The sequence below is a fragment of the Pinus tabuliformis genome, chromosome Q (assembly GCF_031772625.1).
Source record: "Pinus tabuliformis cultivar Carrire ecotype Pingquan chromosome Q, CPIR1, whole genome shotgun sequence".
Lineage (NCBI taxonomy): Eukaryota > Viridiplantae > Streptophyta > Pinopsida > Pinales > Pinaceae > Pinus > Pinus tabuliformis.
This window is the reverse complement of record NC_142296.1, coordinates 1208092695-1208116382: the sequence shown is the minus strand read 5'-3', so window position 1 is coordinate 1208116382 and position 23688 is coordinate 1208092695. Positions and strand designations below refer to the sequence as shown.

Genomic DNA, 23688 nt, shown 5'->3' with positions numbered 1-23688 from the left:
GTGCAGGTTGCTGAAGTCCTTCTATGGCATTTCCAGTGTTGTGCCTCTAAGTTTCCAAACTCCCAGATTGACAATTAAATGTTAGGTTGTTTATTATGCCCAACACATGGAAAGGCTATTGTTTTGTCTATACTTTATAGAAGAATGTATGTTAGCCATGAGAACGTATTTTTAGTTTCTATAATATGTAAACCCTCTCCTATAAATGGATTCCTTTGTTTTATGTCTTCCTAAATATGTAGGAGACCTTCGTTATAAAGCAATTTCTTGGAGTGAAATGTTATGTGCAGTAGATAGGATATTGATTTGTGAACAAAATTCAGGTTGCAATGTAACTATATTTAAACTTACTTCCATAGGAATTTCAAGTTTGGTTTGATAGAAATATATGTAGAGTTATTATAGAATATTTAATATGAAATGACATTCAAATATGCTATACCTATATGTACTCAATCACTACTTGGCATTAATTTATTAATGAAAACCACATTTTTAGCAAACAAAACAAATATTTATATACATGCATAAAATATATATACATATATACATGCATACATTTATCGAACATGTATGTATATGTCTACATATTTTTCAACAAATGAAATTTACCCACATATGAGTATATGTTTACATGAGAGAAATGTATCTTTATATTTCTCATGTTTGAGAATATCCTTTCACCCATACTGGGATTGAATATATTAATGTTTCTAATAAAAATGCAATAACTATTGTAAAAAAAACATATAGAAATGCTCTCCATGGATGGCTACTTTGATACATAGCATGCGTTTCTGCTACAAATGTTGATACAGTACTCATGCAACCTAAAAATCCAAGTTCAAGCCCCCCTAACACCAACTTTGAATTCTTGTCCTTAACCTGCATTAGGAAAATTTCATGCATTATAGTAATGAATATCATAACAAAAATTATTCTCAATAAATTTAAAACTTAGGTAAGAATGTTGTACCACTAAATTGGTCAATGATAAAGCAGCCATAAGGCATGTTGCAATAATATTTGTAAGAAATGTTCCCACTGGTACCCATTTCAAATGTCTTTGCGCTCCTATTCCTTGGCCATTAAGTCGTGCTAGAAACCACCTTATCCATACACCTATTGGTCCAACCATGCATGCAAACCATAACTTTATACCATGGTGGGACATAAAATCTCTTAATGATAAAATGAGGCCTCCAATCCATAATATTCCACCTATAGTAGAAAATAAAATTAAACCATATATGTGACGTTGATAATTATTGGTAGATGGAATAAATATCAAATTTGGCAATTTTTCCTTGATTTGATTGTGAATAGATGCACTCTTCCTCTTCAACAAAATTGCAGTTTCAATTCCTACTAAAAGTGACATATAAGCAAGTTCCATTCCTGTCATTTTCAAAACAAAAAAATTAGTATACATTAACACTACAATTATAAAAATGCTTTAGTTAAAAAAACATTTCAAATGTTAAATACATATGTATATAATCATAGATAAATAAATATTAATAGATAATAAAATAATAAAATATTTATAGGTTCTTGCACTATCTTAATTTTTAGTCGTAATGAAAGTCATGTAAATTGTTTCCAAAGTATTAATCTCTCTAAAAATACTAGACAACACACTATTCCCTCCATTTATATACTTTACCTAAAAGGATACCAATAATAGCACGCACCCAATGTCCTTCAGTGGTTAAATTGGTCATTTCTTGCATCCATCCCGTGAAAGTAGTAATGCTTCCCATTAGTCCAGTTGATAGACCAATGGCTAAAAATTCAGAAAAATGAGCAATGTCACTTTTGAAAACAACTCCAACCCATCCCATGAAAAAGGAACCAACCTTGCAAACAAATATAACTCAATATGAGTCCAAGAAAATAAGAAAGTCACCTTATATATATGATTTATTTACTATCTTATTATAGTATTCAAGTGCTTATAAATACTAAAGTTGTAGGGAAGATTTTAAGTAAATTCTTACCATATTTGATGGAAGATCAATAAAAAGAGGACTATGAGCATTTGTCACATTTCCAACATCAGGTCCAAATAACACTTGCAATCCATATCTTGTTAATACCTACATTAGAGGATACCAATCAATCACCAAAGAAACTTTTCGCTAAATCATTGATACAATCACCACCCTTTCATCACTTCTATCACTTCCCTCCAGTTCAACATACTACCATTCATTTCATTAACTTTGTTTTGTAATTAGAGGGACTCATATTCTAAGCCTCCATTTTCTTTAGATGTCTTGTATGATTTTTTATGAGTAGTACCAGCAATAAGTTATGTTACTAATAATATGAGAAAATAATAATACTCCTCTTTATCACAACTTCTCAATTGTAATTAATAAAAAAAATATTTCACTTGTATGTTATATCATTTCAAACCTTAATTTGAAGATTGTTTGGATGGTTAATATTTGTCTTGATATAAACTTGAAATTTGGGTCATTCTAAATTTACAATTTTTTACCCAATATACTTTAATAAGTCTTCTTAGATCATTGAAAATTTCATAATGTGAAATTCCTTTGGAACAAATTTTCAATAAACCTACGAAGTTTATTAGTTTAAAAATTGATTTGAATACTAGTCACAAACCTTTACTTCCAAAAGTTATATCACCAAACTTATAGAGAAAAAAATATAAAAATTTTACTACTTGTAATGTGTTATCTCCTTAGTTTCGTCAAACTTTCATGATTTGAAGCTTCCTAGGAACAAATTTATAGTGAAATTTTTAATATGATCCATTTCAGGAAGAAAAAACCCCTAACTTTCATAAAGTGTATCCTTAAAAGCATAGTAAACAAAAACTTGAAATTATGGCCAAAAGTTCTTCAATATTTACCCTTATTCTCCCCAAAATTTTACTTTTCGATTTTTTTCAAAGAAAAATATATAGTAAAAATTTTAAGAATATTTACCCTGAGCCTCCCTAAATTTTTAGTTCCTAAACTCTTTGAAGAAAAATATAAAGTCAAACTCTGAAGATGACCTTTTTGAAATTGAACTCAGGAATAGTTGCAAAGCCTAACTTCCATGGTGTATATCACCAAAATTGTACTGAATAAAAACTTCAAATTTTTACCACAAATACTTCATTTTTTGTTGTCATTCTCCTCAAAATTCAACTATCTAAGGCTGTCTAGAAAAAATGGCGAATATACCAAAAAGTCTTAATTGTGGGAGGAAAAACCCCTAGGATCATTACTCTGATACCAAACATTATGAACCATGTTCCTTGAAAATGATAAGAAGTCAAAGGATACAATACACTTCAAGGGTGGAAGATCTTTTTATAATGAATAGAATACAAGACAAGATATGAATAAGACTAGGTCTACTTGAAGAGAGAGAGAGAGATTGAGTAAAATTATAATAAAAGGGTACAATGAATTTTTTTGGCCAACATAATAATAAAACAATAGAAATGTAATAACTTAATATTTAGGACTTAATAATGTGTTTTATGGTTAACCTAAGGCTTATATAGGCCTTAATAGTGAAATGTCAATTATAGGAGTCTAAATCAAATAATAGGAATGAAGATGTCACCATAATAGGTACTATTAAAGAACTTAAAGAGGAAATTTGCAAGAAGGTTGAAGAGCCTTTGATCACTGATGAGATAAAATTAGAAATGCAATCTAGAATTGAGGAAGGACATAAGAGTTTGATAGATGAGATCACATTGTAATTGTAAAAGGAAAAAGAAAATAAGATTCAGGAAGATTTATAGAAGATTTTTTTGAAAAAATTTGAATTCAATTTTGTAAAAATTTAAAGTAATAAAAAACCAAGAAAACAAGATAGAAAATGTCAGGAAAAAAATAAATGTAATAGATTTGCAAATTAAAGAAAAACCTATCGCATGTGAAAACTTATCATATCAACATATGAGAATACAAATTTATCTATATTTGACAATTTCATTTTGAAGGGTGATTGCCAGGTAATTAGTATTATCAAATTATGATGTGAGTAAATTGTACCATAACAGAATTGAGGATATAAAATATTTATTTATTTTTGTTTAAAGAAATGGTATGTGATATTCTAAATATTGCTTAATGAATAATTTTGTAAAAAAAGGCACATGAACAAAATATTTCCTTGCTTTTGTTTAAAGAAATGGTTTGCGATATTCTAAATATTGCTCAATAAAGATTTTTGTAAAAATGGCACATGAACGGGTTATATGTTTTGGCAATGAAAAACTTCAAGAGTGCTTAGAATCTTTTTCATTAAGTGATTTTGTGGATCTCATCCGAGGGCTATTGCTTTATAATTTTAGGTATATGTTGACTTTTATTATTGATGTTACATGATTAAAAAAATATAAGTGTATTCTTGGAACTGGGAAAAATGATAAAGTAGATATTATTAAAAGTTTTAAAATGAAATGGTAAAATAAAAATAATGTCCACATTTTAGTAAAAAATAAATAAATAATTTACTATTCATTTTTTACTTATTTAAGAAGAATAATAAATAAATAATTTACTATTCACTTTTTACTTATTTAAGAAGAATAATATTATACACTATGCTCCTCAATTAAAAAAAATTAGAGTTGGTTTAATCTTATAAATATTAAGAATCAATTGTGAGTTGAAGATCTTAATGCAACATTCTCTCTTAAAGACTCGAGTATGTTTGATCTCATAAGTATTGAGAATCAATTGTGGGTTGAAGATCTTAATGCAACTCTCTCTTAACTTATATTAAGATCAATCTCTTAACTTAGGCTTGGATGTGAGAAATTCATTTGAAGTTATATTTTAGATGCGTGTCTATATTTTGAAATAAAAATATAAAAAGTTGAAATAGAAAAGTGGGAAATTTTTATTTAACGGATATAAGAAAATTTATAAAGTTTATGAATTATTATTTAAAAATAGATGATGTGATTATAGTATATATGTTTTTGTAGACATACACTAATTTGGTCTCTGTCTTGGTAGTGATCTTAAAATTGGATAACAATAATAATATATTTTAAATAGAAAAGTAAGAAATTTTTATTTAACAGATATAAGAAAATTTATAAAGTTTACAAGTTACAATTTAAGAATAGATTATATATATCCAAATTAGTGTATGTCTACAAAAACATATATACTATAATCACATCATCTATTTTTAAATAATAATTCATAAACTTTATAAATTTTCTTATATCCGTTAAATGGTAACAATATCAATTCACAATAAGTATTGAAATGCTTGTTCTATGATATATTTCACATTGTCAAAATTGAAAAAATTATAAAATTTAATTAAATTATAGCTTTATTATTACTAAAAGAATTAATATATCAATTAAACATATATACATTTAAAAAACAACAAGATTCTTAACCATGTAAATTCACCAACCCCCCTTGCCCCACCTTACTATGGAGATTGTTAATTTGGAAATAGGCTTTGTTACAATAACATGGGCCAATGTCATGTCTTATCAATACCATATGTCCAAACAACCACAACTCGTTTCAGTTTACACGTGTTCATACATCATTTTTTAAAATTAATTGATTTAATTAAAAGGGAAAAAAGGGCATAACTACCTTGGAAAAAAATATCAACACTTGATTTGGGAATATTACTATAAATATTCTAGAAGATTCGATGGAGATTATATCCCTACTATCCACCTAATAATTATTGATAATTAAATTAAAATTATGAAATCCCTATTCCTAAATGACACCCCTATTGGCATAACAAATAAAAATAATTAAAATTAAAACTAGCACAACCATATAAATTAAATGGTTGGTAAACAACAATAGGAATCAATCCATAACAAATATCAAAACACTTGTTTTATGAAACATTTGACATTGTTAAAATTAAAAAACATTGTTAATGGTTCTTAGCTCGAGTGGTTGAGATGGTGGTTTGACATCTCATCCACTTGGGTTCAAATCTCCAATGACATGGTTCATCCCAATAAGGCTAAAAGGATAGGCATCTTGTTGGAGTTTGAGATTTTGGCTCTAGATTTGGGTGGTCTCCGAATTTCTCGGTTCTAGGTTGAACTATGAGTTTCTGATGTATGTGGCTTGCAAGTTGTTGCATATATCTTGGGAGGTTTCTAGTTCCCCATCTAAAAAAGGGGTTACAATCTACGACCCTTCCTGTGGTACAAAAACCCTAGTATGATCTCGCACTTACGATGGCATCCCCAAAGTGGGCTCCCCCCCCCCCCTCCTCTTAATAAGGCCACAACCTTCCAATCCCTCGTGGCTTCTCTTTCAAAGAAGCATAGGAACAAATATACATTGGAAAAGTTCGTGAAAAAGTCAGAATCCATCCTCTCGATGGCTCTTCCCTCGACAGTCTAAAGATCAAATTTGGCCTTTTTTTATCATGATGTTAGTGGCAATTTGACGAGGATATGGCCATCCTCTCGATCTATGGAAGCATGGATAAACAAGACTTGGAAACCAATAATGAAGGGAAATATTGGAGTGTACACATGTGGGAATGGATTTTTTGCTTTTTTACTTAAACTCAAGGAAGATAAATATGTGATCTTTAGAAACAAATCCTAGATCTCATGGGATGTATCTAAATAAGTGGTCTTTATAATTCAACCCAAATGAGGATATCTCGAATGTGGTTCTTGTATGGGTTAAGCATCCTTGGCTCCCAATCTCCTGTTGGAGTGACAATTGTTTGAGAGGAATTGAAAATGGAGTTGGAAAATATTTGGATAAGGTTGAACCTAAAGGATCTCAGTTTTTATGTCCCAAGATCTGTGTGGAGGTTGATTTGAAGAAGGATTTTCCTTTAGAAGTAAATCTCACCCTAGGGGGTCAGACCCATTGCTAGAGTATTGATTATGATCAGATCCCATTTAAATGTATATTTTTTCATGAATACAAACATTTTACTAGATATTATAAGAAGGTCCCCACTTGTAAGGGCTCGGATCCACCAGCAGATCAAGAGGAGAAATGGAAAACTTAGAGGCGAGGAGGGAAAAGAGGTACATAAAAAACAACTAACAAATAAAATACTTAAAACAAAATGGTGCTTCCTCATCAACAAACCAATTCGATGCCTTGCAGAACAAAGATGAGAATGATCAAGAGGAACCAAACCCTAGTTCAAATAAAGGGGCTAATGGAGATTATTAGATCAAGAATATGGGAAGATAAATGAAATAGAGGAGGTCCCAATTCCTAAAAATAACTCAGATTTGCAAAATATGGAGTGATTCCTGTCGAGGCCCAAAATGTTGTTGTGAATAATAAAGTAAATTCTATGATTAAGTTTGGGAATGTTGAAGGTGGTCCCTCTTCTACATCGGGGCTTCACTTAGTAAACCTCTAACGTATCATGTGCATTCGTAGCATACTAAAAAATACCCTTAATTTGACTACATATTGGAAAATACCTCAAAAAATCACATTATTTAGCCCCCTACCAATATGAACCCAATACACCTTCCCAATTTAAAAAATCCCTACTTTTTTTTTCACAAATGGATCAATTTATATTAATAGGTGAAAATGCATAGAGTACAATCATAAGGACTGAGGAAGCCATCATCCTTGGGGCATGTTGGAGATGAGCAGGAGGGAGGTTATTTGGCCCTGAATGGGGGAACTCGAATATCCATTCAAAAAATCAAAATTTAAAGTCATTAGATCACTTGATAGAAACAAAACCAGAAGCATAGTTGTCTTTCAGCCAACATCCATGGAAAAGAAAAAAAAATTAAAACTAACCATGCTAAGGAGAACCTAAATTTTCTTACCTGGAGCCATGTGGAACAGAAGGGTCGCTGACTTGATGATGTGGAGCTCGATCATCAATGGAAGGGTCAGGAGTGACAACAATGCCAAGGCTGAGGGGGCCACTTGCAAGCCGCTCTTCGATGATGTAGCATCCATACTAACTTGGGGACATAAGGGGATCCTAAAGCTATTGTGTTGGACATGCGCGGGAGGAGACAATGTGCCTTGCGATCTGTGAGTTGGCGAAGTGCGACCATCATGCACATAAACAATGGAGGGTGATGAGGAGCTCAAAGGAACATAGGTAGAGGTGGAGGGGCTAGGGGAGTGAGGAAGGAATGCTTGGAGGATATGTGATGCCCAAGTCGTGGGAGAGGTGGATGAGGGAAGAGAGAATGTGGCAGGTGTTGGTAGATATTTTACTGGTTTTGTCACATTCTCGGGTGAGGAGATGACAGGAAAGGAGATTGCAGAGTGCCCAATGTGCATTCCTCCCCTGTTGAATCTCCTCAACTTCCATTTCATTGACCCAACAACGAATGTTAGCTGGAATAACATTGTCATACAAAGCAGTGTCATCGTCTATAGTAGGTCTTATAGGTGGATGACCTATGCCCCTTCCACAACCAGCATGGCGGAGTCTCTGTCGCTCATGAATCATGGAGGCATAATTGGAGTCGAGGAAATGTGTAGGAGGCACAAGAGTGTTGATGCTAGAAGCAAAGCAGGTGAGGCAAGCATTGAACAAAAGCATTAGAGGCAGAGGGAGAATGCTCCAGAATGTATGCATGATGATGAGAGTAAATGACCAGTTGGTGACAACAAGGTGAGATTTAGTTCCAAGCATGCAAGATTGTTGCGAGGAGTAGGTAATTAAGGAGGTGAATAGCATGGTGAATCGAGCTAAGGAGAAGGACATTAGGTGGTGGGTGAAATCAATCTGACTATGAGAAAGTGGCTAGGTTGATTATGACACCCGGATCTAGGGTAAAAAAAACCCTACTTTCACTAGATATTGTAAGTATCTATTTTTTCATTAACATTTTGTATACCCCTTTATATTTTTTCATTAATTTTGAGCTCCATTTACCTTTTACCCCCTATTATATGCTCAAAATATTATGTCAGTTTTTCCTCAATATATATCCCCCAATATGAACACATGTGCTATAATATTTCTCCCTCGTTGAAGCCCCTATGCTCTTCTATGGGGGTAATCACTCAAAATATGGCACAAAACCAAACTTGGGCAGAGAAGGGCAACAATCATGAAACACAAAGAAGCAAGAAAAATAAAGGAAGGTCATTCAAGAAGACAACTTGAGAAATAGAAACATAACATAACAAAAGATTAGGTAATCAGTTGGTAATCACTGAGATACTCAAGCCAATAATGTACAAAGGAGAAGAATCACCAGATGTAGGAGGAGGAATCCACCCAAATACTTCAAATAAATGATGAATATATTGTCCTGGAATATAAGGGGTTTGGGAAGCCCATTAAAATCCCAAGCGGTTAAGAATATGGTGAAACAGGGAAAGCTTTGGATTCTCTTTCTTCAATAAACCAAGCTTGAGGAAAAGGAAGCTATCATTGCAGCTAAATTCTTTTAGAAAGATAACACTGGCATTGTGTAAGGCTCCAGAGGAGCGTCAGGAATATTAGGTATGTTTTGGTCCAAAATTTGTTTTAAGTTAATATTTAGTATGAAATCTCAATTCAGGTAGCAGTTCTTTTAGAAATAAAATATATGAGTGAGTAAATTCTCGTCATCATTGTATATGAACTAGTGCTCTATAGAGAAAAATGGAATTTTGGGACTCTTTAAGTTTGATTAAAGAGAGGGACTGGCATAATAATTGCATAATTGCAGGGGACATTAATATTTTTGTAACATTTGGGGAGAAAATAGGAGAATGCCCAGTTTGTGATCCCGTAAGAGAGCACATGGAAGACTTTATATTTTAGTAGGATCTAGTGGACATTCTACCCAAAACAAGTAAATTCACTTGGTCAAATAGAAGGAGTGGAGATAGCCTAATCACATCTCGGTTGCATTGGTTTCTAATTCACAACAACTTTATTCTAAAGGGGTTGGACTGTCATTCCTCAATCAAGGTGCAAGGAGAATTTTAATATTGTCCAATCTCTCTAATGATGGATGATCTAGGCCCAATTTTGTTTAGATTTCATCTTTCATGGATGAAGGAAGAAGGTGTTGTGGAATTAATCAAGTAGTCTTGGAGTATGTGTGGGAATCAAAATTAATACTAGTTAAACAATCTTAAGGGAAGTGGCTAAAGGAAAATTACAAGCCTCTTGATTGAAAGTGAAAGGAGATAGTGAATCAATTACAAAATCATCAGAATCTAATTGAAAACAATCATGTGGAACCTTGGCATCTTGAAAAGGAAAAGGACTTAACAAGGAAAACATTTGCAGCAAGCAGGAAGGAAGAAGAACTATGCAAGGTTAAAATATCAGAGATTGTGGCTTCAAGTAGGTGAAAAAAGCACATCTTTCTTTCATAAGCAAGCAAAGGATTGTGAATTACAAAATCAAGTTAAGGAGATATCCCCAGAAGGTCATATGAGGTTAACCAAATTTGAGGATATCAAACAGGAAGAATTCCATCATTTCTAGGCCCTCCATCAAGAAGATATAGTGGTTGACATGTCCCATGCTCAAGAATTTGTTCATTATATCCATGTATTGTCTCAATTTTTTCTAATCGGCGTCTTGTTAAAAAAATCGAGGAAGAAAATTTTTTGGAGGAAATATGGGACTTGGATCCAAATAAATCCCCTAGTGCAGATGGCTTCTCTATGAGATTTTATATATCTTTTTGGATCATGATTAAAAAGGATTTGTTGTGAATGTTAAATAGTATGGGAAGAAAAGAAATGGTTGGGGGTAAAAAAAACTCCTCCTTTCTCCCTTTAATTCCAAATGTGTCAAATCCAATGAACTTCACTCCATTTCGACCTATATCCCTTTACAATGTGACCTACAAAATTCTAACACAGGTCATTGCAATAAGATTGGAAAAATGATTTCTGTAATTCATTTCAGGGAATTGGGGGGGTTTATGTAGTAGAGATAAATATTGGATAACATAATTCTTCTTTAAGAATAAATCCACACAAGCAAGGAAACAGGTCAGTCAAGTATGGTTATCAAATTGGATATGGCCAACGCCTTTGACCAGGTAAGGAATTATTATCTCTATCCAATGATAGAAAAAATGGGATTTTGCAATGGATTTATAAGATGGATTAAAGCATGTATTGGCTCCGCTTGGATAGCGCAGTTGGTAAATGGTCATCCTACTCCATTTTTTGTTGTGTCAAGGGGAATAGGAAAGGGCTACCCTATGTCCCCTTTACTTTATATCATTATAACTAAAATCTTGAGTAGGAATTTGGAAAACGAAAGACAAGAACAAAAGTGACTGGGGCTGAGTATTGGGCAGAATGTTAAGGGGGCTGAGTATTTAAGAAAAATGTTTAAGACATTCAAGGGCCATATTGATGTGTCGACGTGTGAGAAGGAAAAAGAATATATTCTTCATGTTATTCGATAATGCACCTTCACTTTGGAGGTCTAGAAATAAGCCTTGAAAAATGTCAAAGATATAACAAGCATTCCTAAGAATTGACACAAAATGTTCAAGCGATGGAAGCACAAAATCACTTGGAATAGAAAATATGTTTCAGTAACTATGATATGTTGGATGGCCCTACCAAAGTATTTGTGATGGGAATTTTGGCTTTCCTGCAACCAAGAAATATTTAATAGTGTCCATCCTAATGCGACTACCTTAACCACCAAAGAAACACAATTAGTTTTAGAATCAATATCTACTCATGGTTATGACCCTGAAGAATTGGATGATATGATGCAAAGTGAGAGGGATTGGCTCAAACTTGGTCAAATTCCACATCAATCTGGCAAATTCAATTTCAAGCAACTTGTTAAAAAGTCATACATTATCATAATGGCTTATGATGAATTTAGAAAATGGAGGATTAATAAAGGTCAATGTTCTCTATTTTTTATGGAGCATTGAAAGGTAACCTAGGAAAGGCATGAGTGGGAGGGGTTATTTTTCACCACAACAAAGAAATAAATATTCAATATGCTTGGGGATTTGGGAGGTCAACTAATAACCAGGCTGAATTTGTAGCCTTGTGGCAAGTGTTAGAGTTGGAAATACCAAGAAGAATATGGTAATTAATGGTGTTCAGAGACTCAATGATAGTCATCCAAAAAGTGTGTAAGCTCAAAGAGAACTCCAACCTGGTTCAACCATCAATTCTACAAAGAAAAAGTTTGCAATAACAAAGATTGAGATAGTTGAGTTCTGTCACGTCAAGAAACATATCAACTTAAAGGTGGAGGAATTAGCTAATAAGGGAGTCACCCTTGATCAAGATATTTTGTTCCAAGACAAAGGAAGTCTAATTTTTAAATCATTAACATGAAAACTCCATATATAAATTTGATTAAAGGGGTATTGATAGTCTCAAAAAGAATTAAAGAAGGAATAAATTGGAGGGCCATCCGAAAACCTAATGTCATATATCAAAGTTATATGAAAATCCAACAATATTTATCTCCTTTGACATGGGCCCATTTGCACACTTGGATTGCTCATGCAAATACAACCAAGGTAAGGGACAAATTTACGATGGATCAAGATACAAATAAATGTAGGAGGAAACAAAGGGTCGTAATTCACATATCTGAGAATCTACAAACACGCTTGGAGTACATGCATTTAATAGAGAAGGAAGTAATTTACAAAGATTTCAATTAAGAATCTGAATGCCTGGTTTGTATAATGTATAGGGTAATATGTCACATTGAAGGGGGTGAGAGAATTGATGGCCTGGTGGGGGGGAGAATGTTTGGATATAAGGTGAGATTACACTTCATATTTTTATTTGGTATTCGTGCTTGACTCTTCACAATTTCTGCAGGTAAGGAGATCTATTGTGTTGGTATCCAAATGGAGAGGTTGACTAGCATAGAGAAAGAAGAATTCAATCGTCAAATGGATTACCTCACAACCAAAATGGAATACAATCTGTGTCTATTAACCAAGAAAGGATAAATGGGGAATGTTGAAGCTCAAGCTCAAGTCGCCTTTTTAAACTAGAAAACTAGTTTGTGACAGACCAAGATGAATAGGTTGCAAGTGGCATATGATACTTTGAGCCTTTGGATTGATAGAACGGACCCTACGCAAGGTGTAGCATATTCAGGTGTGAATGTGGATGTGAATAGGGTGTCTGAGGCACAGAACGCCCTGACTCTAAATCACAGGATGGTGTTAGATGAGGGGCGAACGAGAAATTGGACCCTGCTTCTCCACAACCACGCCAGGAAGAAGAGGGAATTAAAGTCAAACTTGATTATGGGCCAAACTAGCTTATTTTTAGTTTAATCTATGTTATGCAAGTATGTAGTTATTTTAGGAGTTTTTTGGAGGATATATAAGAAGTGTCAAATTAGAATAGAAAAACGTAGACAAAGATTTAGTATTTCAAGTCTTTTTTGGACATACATAAACTTAGTTGATGAATATTTTGTAGCAGATGTAAAAGGTTACGACCTTCAAAACAAATTGAATCAATAGAAAACACCTACCTATTTCATTTAAAATATATACATATATATAATAAGATTCTTAACCATGTAGATTCAACCTCCACTTTACCATGGAGATTCTTAATTTGTAAATAGGCATTGTTATAATATCATGGGCCAATACTATGCCTTATCAATATCACATATCCAAAAACCATAACTCATTTTATATGACATTTGTTTAATTAATTTATTTAATTGAAAAGACAAAAAAGCTATATCCACTTTGAAAATGAATCTCAATCTTTAATTTGTGAATACTAATATAAACATTCTAAAATATTTTGTGGATCTTAAATTACTACTACGAACCCTATTCCAAAATAAACACTCCTACCTGAAGTAATTAAAAATATGAACATTTAACTTTAACAACCTTAAATAAAAATAAGCCTTTCTCAAATGATGCTGGATCATTTAGCATAGTGTGTACTTCCATACCCATCACATGGAATGTACAAGTAAAGATATAACATTATCAAATATTTCAATATGGAAGTGAATGTAAAATAAACCCAGGGTAACTAGACATGATCACCTGATGCATTTATAGATAAAGTGGTAGATTATTGTGATCCAAAAACTTATAGTAACTCCAAATATAATCTCAATTGAAAAAAAACTATGGAAATATTAAAAACTTCATTCCAAAATAAACACACCCTTACTTTAAGTAATTAAAAATATGAACTTCCAACTTTAAAAATATGAACTTCCAACTTTAATGACCTTGAATAAGAATGAACCTTTTTCAAAGAAGGTATGTTTTTGATGATTATTTCAGTATCTTTTCGTTAGAACTTGCCAACCTTTTTGCATCATGAACTCGGAAAATGATAAAGAATTATAATCAAACATGTGGGATTAATATGCAAGACTAAAACGCTGACAATTGTCATTTCATTATGCAGGGAGGAGTGAAAACGAGAAGTTACCGTTCCAAAGGAAAGGACAAGGACGGTTTAACCATTGTCCCTTTGACGGGAGACCGAATGCAAACAAGGCAAAGCAAATCAAAGCAAATCAGCCCAGAAAAGGAGGTGGAGATATCAGCTCGGCGCAGGAGAGAAAAGAAATGACTGAGGACTAATAGTTCGGCGAATCCCTCAAGATCCTTGATCCTGAGGGATCGCTGTTTTATCTATTTTTTGCACTTAGACATCTCCGCCGTCACCCTTATAAAAGGGACAACACTGTTAGCTCGGGAGAGAGTTAGACATGATTATGCTTTTATGTAATTCCTTTTAAGATCAAAACTTTGATCATCGAGTCTCGATAAGAACTGGTTTATTGTAATTTTGCTTTATGCATTAATACAAACTTGGTGATTACTTCATCTCTGAGTCTGGATTAACTTCAAGCGGTGTACCCCTGGAGGCTAAGGGCTCGGCCCTGGAGGACACTTGCTCCTGTATTATTACATTGGTTTATGCGTGGTTTGCCTATCGTCGTTATTTGGTAATCTGATGTGTTTTATAAGTTTACATCACATGCTCTGTTATGTTTAATTCGTTAAGGTTTCTACAGACATAACTATTGTATTGACTCTGCATCATATTACCATTCTTTTAATAGTTGATCTAATATTACTAGTCTTAACAGAATACTGTTACTATTCCATTACAGAGTTTTTGTGTTGTGCACCTGTTCATCCACGTTACAGAATTCATCTTGGGAGTTATGTTCTTTACGATTGTTGGATTTTATGAACAATGCCGTTCTATTTTGAAACACAGTCGTATTCCTTCTAACTGAGATTGATACTTAGATCAAAATACTATTTAAGTGTGCTGGTGCGTATATGGTTTTCAAGCGTTGTTCCATAGCTTATCAGTAATCAGTGTTGTTCCGTTGGTCTGTGTTGTTCGATCTGCCCTTAAGAGTGAAAGATTGCCAGTTGATTACGATTAATGCATTTGATTTGATAGATTAAGATTGTTACTGCTTGTGGGACTTAGTTGTTGTTCTATTTCTTAGCTGTTGTCCTATTTCGGAATTGTTGTTCCATTACGGACTTGTTGTTCGACTTCTTATTTGCTGATCCATTTCTTATCTGTCATTCCATTTCTTGGCATTTGTTATTTTGGTGTGGGAGACGATCTAAGGCTGTAGTGAGCATTGGCATTTACTGTCCGGCTCCCAGATCCATGATCTGTTCTCTGATTTCCTTTTCCATCAGTTTCCAAAGGGATGGGTTATTGCTACTGAACCCTTGACTGATAAGTTGCTTAGTCTTTGTGTGATTTACTCTTTTGAAGAAGTTAAGCTATAGACAAGCATCCATTTACTCTTGTATTTCTGAACACTGTACTACTAGCATTACTCTGGCAAATGATAGCCTCAGACTAAGACACTCTTTGAAATAAAAAAACGCTCCCGGATTGACATATTAATGTAAGGTAATTAGAGATTAAAGAGACCCTTTTTATAGCTCTACATTTTGGCACCGTTGCCGGGGAAAGAGTGTAGCCATTTGTTCTTTTTTTCAGAGTAGTGTACGAACCTGCTAGGGAAGAGTTGGATTTTAAAAACGGAAGGTAAGAACCTACGTATGGAGCATGTAAAAGCCCTGCTCCTCTGTCCGCTTTCATAACAGATTTGCTGTTGTTTTGTTTGAATAGAATTTAGTAGTTAATTTGAGTGCATGATTAAGCAGAAAAAACCAGAAAAAAATACCAAACCTCTACCCAAGCCAGAAAAAGCTAAGGGGCCGGTGACCCTTGGCTGAACGACCTTCATAGACGAAATCTACAAGAAAGTAGAATCTCAACCATCAGTAGGACCCAGGAAAATCATTTCTAAACAGCCTACTAGTTCCCTTCAGGCCACAGGATCACCATCTGTAGCCTTTGCTGAGGTGCATAGTGAAACTGAAGAGCAGGACTTTCAAGAAAGTTAAAATTCTACTCCAGAACTATTGCAGGAAGGGAATTTCAGTAATCTTTGTGAAGGAGAAGGAGAAACAGGGGAAACTGAGGAACCAAGATCTCCTATTGGAACAACTCAGCCATTAAACAACCCAGACAAGGGAAGTGCTGCAAAAATCATTGTTGAAGAAACTCAATCTCCTCAGACATTAGGCACTCTCATTATCCCAGATAGAGGAAGTGTTATTAAAACTGTCCCTGTTAAAGCCATTCCCTCTCAACCTAGGAATACCCTCCTAGATATCCCAGAAGGTTATTGGCATATATTCGACCCTATGGCTCAAAATCAGCCAAACACCCAAACCTCTACATTACAATACCCTATAGTGGATTCTGCAGCAAATGCGCCTATGAAAGCAATCCCTCTTCAACATATCCCTACATTTCACGGTCTTACATCAGAAGATCCGGATGCATTTTTATTTGAATTTGATGTGTTGTGCAGGGGATATGATTACACCACCGACCCCCAAAAACTGAAACTATTTCCCTCTACATTAAAAGAGGCTGCTTTAAGATGGTTTATGGGATTAGGTGGCGGGGTTATAAATAACTGGGATCAAATGAAAGAATCTTTTCTAAAAAAATATCAAGATTATTGCAGGTCTAGAGAACTAAAGGATGAAATATTCCATATGACAGCTAGATCGAATGAAACATTAGAGGAGTATGTGGAACGTTTCCAGTATAATCTACAAAGATCTCCTTATGCATCACTACCTTTACCTGATAATGTGTTAAAAACAACATTGATAAGGGGCATGAAGGAACAATGGATCGAAACATTAAACATTATGGGAAAAGGGGATATTTATCAAGAAAATTTTGCTGACATTATTGATTTATGTATCAGGAGCTCGAGAGGCAGCACAAGAGTAAAACCGACAGAACATGATTGGTTTGTAAGAGAAAATAAAATTTCAACAGAAGGAGTAACACGCGTAGAAATTAGAAATTTATTGGAAAATTTTAAAACTGATATACTAGGGACACTGAGTACACAACTTGATATTATGCAGGCCAAACAGAAGCAAATGGAGGCAGAACAGAATTGGTGATCTTCTGTCCCCGATGCAGGAAAAAGCATAGTCACAAGGAGTGTCCACTGGATACAATCCAAACATGTGACATCTGTACAAAAGATCACCTTACGGAAAACTGCCCCTCACTTCTTGGATTGAAAGCGATATATAAGGAAGCGGAAGAAGAACCAGAATCAGTGTATTTGCTCAACCAGCGCCGTCAGTGGCAGCCAAGACAATCTGGTATGTTTCCAGACCCAACTTCTTCTTTTCAGCCTCCACAGTATAATGCTCAACAATATAGTATGTGGCAAAGTCAATCTCAGCCCCCATTTCCAAACTGGTCACCACAGTCGTTTCCTTCTTCAAACCCGTGGCTGAATCAGGCAAGCCAATCTGGTTGGCCGAATTTTCCTTATACTCCACCATATTGGCAAGGTAACTCATATCCTCCACAATGGACTCCCCCTACTTCACAAAGTTCAGCCTAGCAGACAAACTGGCAGAGACCGATGCATCAGCCAATAGGAACTATTCCGCTCCCCCAACCTACACTGCCAGCCTTACAACAAAATCCCTAGTCTAATCTGAGACCGCAACTCCCAGCCCAACCCAATCCCAATCCAAATAACAGACCGGTCCAATCTCTCCAAATTATAGAAACACTAGAAATAGGAGCCGATTTGAGGGAGTGTAATGATCTTCAGTTAAGATCTGGGCGTATTATTGAAACTGAGGGAGATAAGACAATTCAGATTGAAGATCAGTTACCCAGAGAACATATGTCACAACAAGAGGGTGTGAATAAACAACAAACTCATAATCAAGCAACCACATCCTCCCCTCCATTCCCAGAACGATTAGTCATACCTCGACCTATACAATATCCTGATTTTGACATTCTGGGAGAATTACAAAATCTGTACATAAAAGTTCCATTCCTCCAAGCCATTCAAGACATCCCAATATATGCAAAAACTATCAAAGAATTGTGCATAAAGAAATCAAGGAGGAATATAACAAATAATCCAAGAGTCCAAGTAGTCGGCACTTTATCTGACTTACTATCAGGGAAAGAAACACCCATTAAATATGAAGACCCAGGAAATCCAATTGTAACTGTCCAAATTTATCGTCAGACCCTGTCCAATGCCTTAGTTGATCTAGGAGCTGCAATTAATATCTTAACAACCACTACTTGCCAAAAGCTAGGCATTACATCTGTAGAACCCACCTCTACCTTGTTAGAATTGGCTGACCGATCTGTGGTTAGGTCAGAGGGTACTCTACATGATGTCATGGTCTCTGTTGATTCCTAGGAATATCCAACCGATTTCCTGATAATAAATCCTAAAACCCGACTTGATGGACATCCATTGATTTTAGGTAGACCTTGGATTGCCACTGCCGATGCTTATATTGGCTGCCGGCAAAGAAATATGACCATAACCAAAGGACCAAATATCAAGAATTTAGTTCTATATCCTCCAGCGCAGCCAAGTGTCACAATAATCAAAACTAATAAGCACCCTGTATCATACCTTACTGATAACATTAGATCTCCATTAACTATACAAGAGGCACTTGATTTTAAATACCAAACAGAAGATGATGCCATTAATAATTTCATTAGTCAAACTCAATCTAGATCCTGCACACAGTGTCACATGATAGAAGCAACATTTGATAATGAATTAGAAGAAGATCCTCTGAAAGATACACATGATCAAAAAATACCTGTTACTTATGTTGCAAATAGTAAAATTGTGGAAATTGAACCGGGGAAAACCTTAAATATTAATGCCAATCTCACACCTGAACAAGAAATGATGCTCATTCATTTGTTAAGGAAATATAAAGAAGCATTTGCATGGGATTACCCTGATGTGAAAGGAATTGACCCCCAATTATGTACACACCACATTTATATAGAAAAGGATGCCATACCTGTTCGTCAACCTCAAAGGAGACTTAATCCTCATCTAAAAGATGTGGTAAAAGCTGAACTTCAAAAACTTTTAGATGTCAATTCTATTTGTCCTATCTCTGATAGTAAATGGGTCTCTCCGCTTGTGGTGGTACTAAAAAAGAATGAGAAATGGAGAATCTGTGTGGACTACAGGGAGCTAAATAAAGCAACATAAAAAGACCGCTTTCCTCTACCATTCATCGACCAAGTATTAGATACTTTAGCAGGAAAGAAATTCTTTTATTTCCTGGATGGCTTTAGTGGATACAATCAGATTCAGATTGCCCCTGAAGACCAAGACAAAACTACTTTTACTTGTCCTTGGGGAACATTTGCCTACCGAGTTCTACCTTTTGGCTTATGCAATGCTCCTGCCACATTCCAAAGGGCTATCCTTAGCATTTTTGCAGATTTAATAAATGACGGACTTGAAGTATACATGGATGAATTTACAGCATATGGAGATGATTTCGATCCAACATTGGATACCCTAGAAAAAGTCCTATAACGCTGCATTGCTACCAGGCTTTGTTTAAGCCACAAAAAATTTTATATGATGATGACTGAAGGACTTATCCTAGGACACTATATTTCAGCAACTGGCATTCAGGTAGACCCAGCCAAAATCCAAATACTTTTGCTTATTCCCACTCCTACCACTCAAACAGAGGTACGCAGTTTTCTTGGATTTTTTGGTTATTATAGGCAATTTATAGAACATTATTTGCACATTGCTGCGCCTCTATATGCAGTAACTGGTAACATTGATTTTCTCTGGACAGAAAAATGTGAACATGCTTTCAAGGATCTGAAGAAGCTTGTGTCCACAGCCCCAGTCCTTCGAGGACCAAATTGGGATTTTCCATTCCAGATATCATCTGATGCCTCAGATACGGCCATTGGAGTGGTCCTTGGGCAGGAGGAGGATAAAAAATCATATGCAATTTATTACATCAGCAAAAATTTATCCCCTGCTGAATTAAATTACACTATTACTGAAAAAGAATTCCTAGCTATAATACATGCTATCAATAAGTTTAGACATTACATTACTGGATATCCTGTTATCTTGTATACAGATCATTCTGCCATAAAATATCTAGCAAATAAACCTATCACAAATGGCAGAATAACTAGATGGCTGATTTTATTGCAAGAATTTGATATCACAATCAAGGATCGACCTGGCAAAGAAAATCCTGTAGCCGATTTTCTCTCAAGAATGCTAAAGCCAATCGATGCAGCAGCAGTTGAAGATCAATTTCTGAACGAGAATCTGTTTGATGTTGTTGTTCAAACACCTTGGTATGCTGATGTTTCCAATTACCTAGCAGTAGGCAAACTACCGAAACATCTAACCCCTAATGAGAGGAAACAGATTATTCAGAAGAGTGCACGATTCTCGTGGATTGGGGGCTATTTGTTTCACACAGGGGCAGACATGCATATTAGGAGATGCGTTCGAGAAGATGAAAGCTTTGACATTTTAAAAGCCTGTCATGATGGACCATGTGGTGGAAATTTCGCTGAGCGCAGAACTGGACATAAAGTGCTGCAGACAGGGTATTATTGGCCCACGATTTTCAAAGATGCAAAGAAATTTGTCCAAGCCTGTGACAGTTGCCAGCGAGCAGGATGCCCTGGTCAGTCTGATGAGATACCTCTGAAACCATAGTTACTCATTGAACCATTCGAGCGATGGGATCTTGATTTCGTTGGACCAATTAACCCATCATCAAACTAGAAAACATATATTTTGGTGGCAACAGAATATGTCACCAAGTGGGTTGAAGCAGAAGCATTGCCTAGAGCTACAGAGGACTCTGTCATACAATTCCTATTCCATCTATTTGTACGTTATGGCCTTCAAAGAGAAATAATTACAGACGGTGGACCACAGTTTGTTGGGAACAGAATAGCTACAACACTCAACAACTATCATGTCCAACATAAAATCACTACTCCATACCACCCACAGGCGAATGGACAGGTAGAAAGCAGCAATAAAATAATAGAAGCAATTCTAACGAAAACCATTGCGTCACATATATGTGATTGGGCTGCCAGACTACCTGAAGCACTCTGGGCTTACAGAACAACATGGAGAAGCACCACTGGTTACTCTCCTTATCAATTAGTGTTTGGAAAACAACCCATTTTCCCCATAGAATTCGAAATCCAAACATTACGAACAGCACAGGAAGTTGGCTTAGATCTAACCGAGGCACAGATTAATCGATTGCAGCAGATAAATGAGTTGGACGAAATCAGGCTCTCTGCACTTCAAAACACTGCCCCGATCCAACAACAACGAGCTAAATGGCATGATGCTCTCATTAAAAATAAAGTCTTCCACGAGGGAGACTGGGCTCTTTTGTATGACTCCAGGTTTCAGGACTTCCCCGGGAAACTCCAGACTCGTTGGTTGGGACCATACGAAATCCAGAAGGTACATGACAATGGGAACCTTACTCTAATCACTATTGACGGTTCTGGATATGCCTTCAAGGCAAATGGCCACCGAGTCTGTCTCTATCGCAAACCACTCACTCGGGAGTCCTTCTACTAGCAGCTACACCGAGACTCTGATATGGATATTGTGGGGGAGGAAGAGAAGTCTTCCTCACCTGTAATTCATTAAGAAAATAATTTCTTTTTATAGTTTGTACATAAGTTCTTTTCTTGAATCATTTTTGTACGTATTTTTGAATTAATGTTTTGTTGTCATGTTTTGCTGTTCCTTTTTCAAAAGAACAACATTTTCTTCTGGATGTTCCTTTTTCAAAAGAGCAAATCCCTTTGGATCAGCCGTCATCTCGTTGTAATTTGGATCGTTTTCTTTATTTTTGCATGTTTTGATGTTCCTTTTCCAAAGGAACAACATTTTCGATTTCTACCATTCCTTTTCCAAAGGAATGTCATTTGTGTGTTTTTGCTGTTCATTTTCCAAAGGAACAACATTCTTGGTTTTTGTTATTCCTTTTCCAAAGGAACAACATTCTTGATTTTTGCTGTTCCTTTTCCAAAGGAATGACATTTGCTTGTTTTGCTATTCCTCTTCTAAAGGAACATCATTTCGATTTCTTCTGTTCCTTTTTCAAAGGAACAGCATATCTGCGTGTTTTGTTGTTCCTTTTCCAAAGGAACAGCATTTTCAATTTCCGTTGTTCCTTTTCCAAAGAAACGGCATTTTTGCATGTTTTGTTGTTCCTTTTCCAAAGGAACGACATTTTTGGTTGCTGTTGTTCCTTTTTCAAAATGAACGGCATTTATGTGTGTTTGTTGTTCCTTTTCCAAAGGAACAACATTTTTGATTTTGTTGTTCCTTCTTCAAAGGAATGGCATTGGAATGCTCTGCTGTTCCTTTTCCAAAGGAACAACAACTGTGTGTTCTGCTGTTCCTTTTCCAAAGGAACGACATTTGCATTTTCTGCTATTTGAGGTCTCTTGTTGGCCATTTTTCCAAAAAGAACACCACTTGCGTGCTTTTGCTCTCCTTGTGAAACAGCTTGTTCCTTTTGCTGATCTAAATTGAGGATGCTTATTGCTCCTGTTCTTTCAAGTCATTTAGAATACAGTGATGCACTTATGAAATGGATACAAAATCACAACATACTGAAATCAGCCAATCATAAATCGCTATCTTTATAAGGCTCTGCATTGGTAAGAGGACAAAAGGAAGGACACACTTATTTATCATCTTTTGTTGTCATTGTTTTACTAATTCTGCTATGATTGTTCATCTTTATCATGACAACCCCTTCTTAATCCTCTTTGATTATTATTTAGGAATAAGAGCAAAGGGTTTATATCTTCCTATTGAGATGTTAAGACTTCTTCCACCATTCCTACTCTTAAGGAGTGTTGAACCACCCCTTGTGTATAAATAAGGGAAAGTACTTTATGAAAAAGAAAGAAAAAAGTAAACATGACTTATAAGTTGTCAAATGCAGGATAGGGGGTCTCATCAAGAGCCAGCCTACCATGATCATGAGAATGAAAGTGAAGTGGCATTCCCACTATGGCCACCACACCAGGGATATGGTCCAAAAGGTATATCAAATAAACAACCCTTGGAACAGGAGGTCTCATCATGAGCCGGCCTACCCACTTTTCGCTCCTTCCTCGTGAATGGCATTATGGTTAACTGGTCACCAAGCCAGCATAATGGCCTACACTTTGACATTACACAACATTCCTAAGTATACACGAAGGATCATGGTTCCATGGGTGAAATAAACAACTCTGCCAAGGTTATGGACACCTGTCGGCAGCAAAGCACTGTTAATGGTATTGAAGTCACATTATTTACACCAATAGGTGAGTTATT

At 35.3% G+C, this 23688-nt stretch overlaps 1 protein-coding gene across 5 annotated transcripts in view; it reads right to left on the bottom strand.

The window, feature by feature from the left end:
- Window positions 1-574: 574 nt before the first annotated feature.
- Window positions 575-23688, bottom strand: part of LOC149224116 (fluoride export protein 1-like) — an 89439-nt gene continuing 66325 nt past the window's right edge. Inside the window, exons 4-7 of one of the 5 annotated variants that reach the window (XM_089386002.1) lie at window positions 2001-2099; window positions 1667-1859; window positions 977-1221; window positions 575-885 (exon numbers count right to left, since the gene is read on the bottom strand). In XM_089386002.1, coding sequence (XP_089242128.1) covers window positions 661-885; window positions 977-1221; window positions 1667-1859; window positions 2001-2099 — 762 coding nt within the window. In that variant the 3' untranslated portion in view covers window positions 575-660. Of the gene's footprint in view, window positions 886-976; window positions 1399-1666; window positions 1860-2000; window positions 2100-23688 lie in introns of those variants that run through there. The other 4 variants (XM_089386003.1, XM_089386001.1, XM_089386005.1 and 1 more) reach the window with 4 other exon arrangements.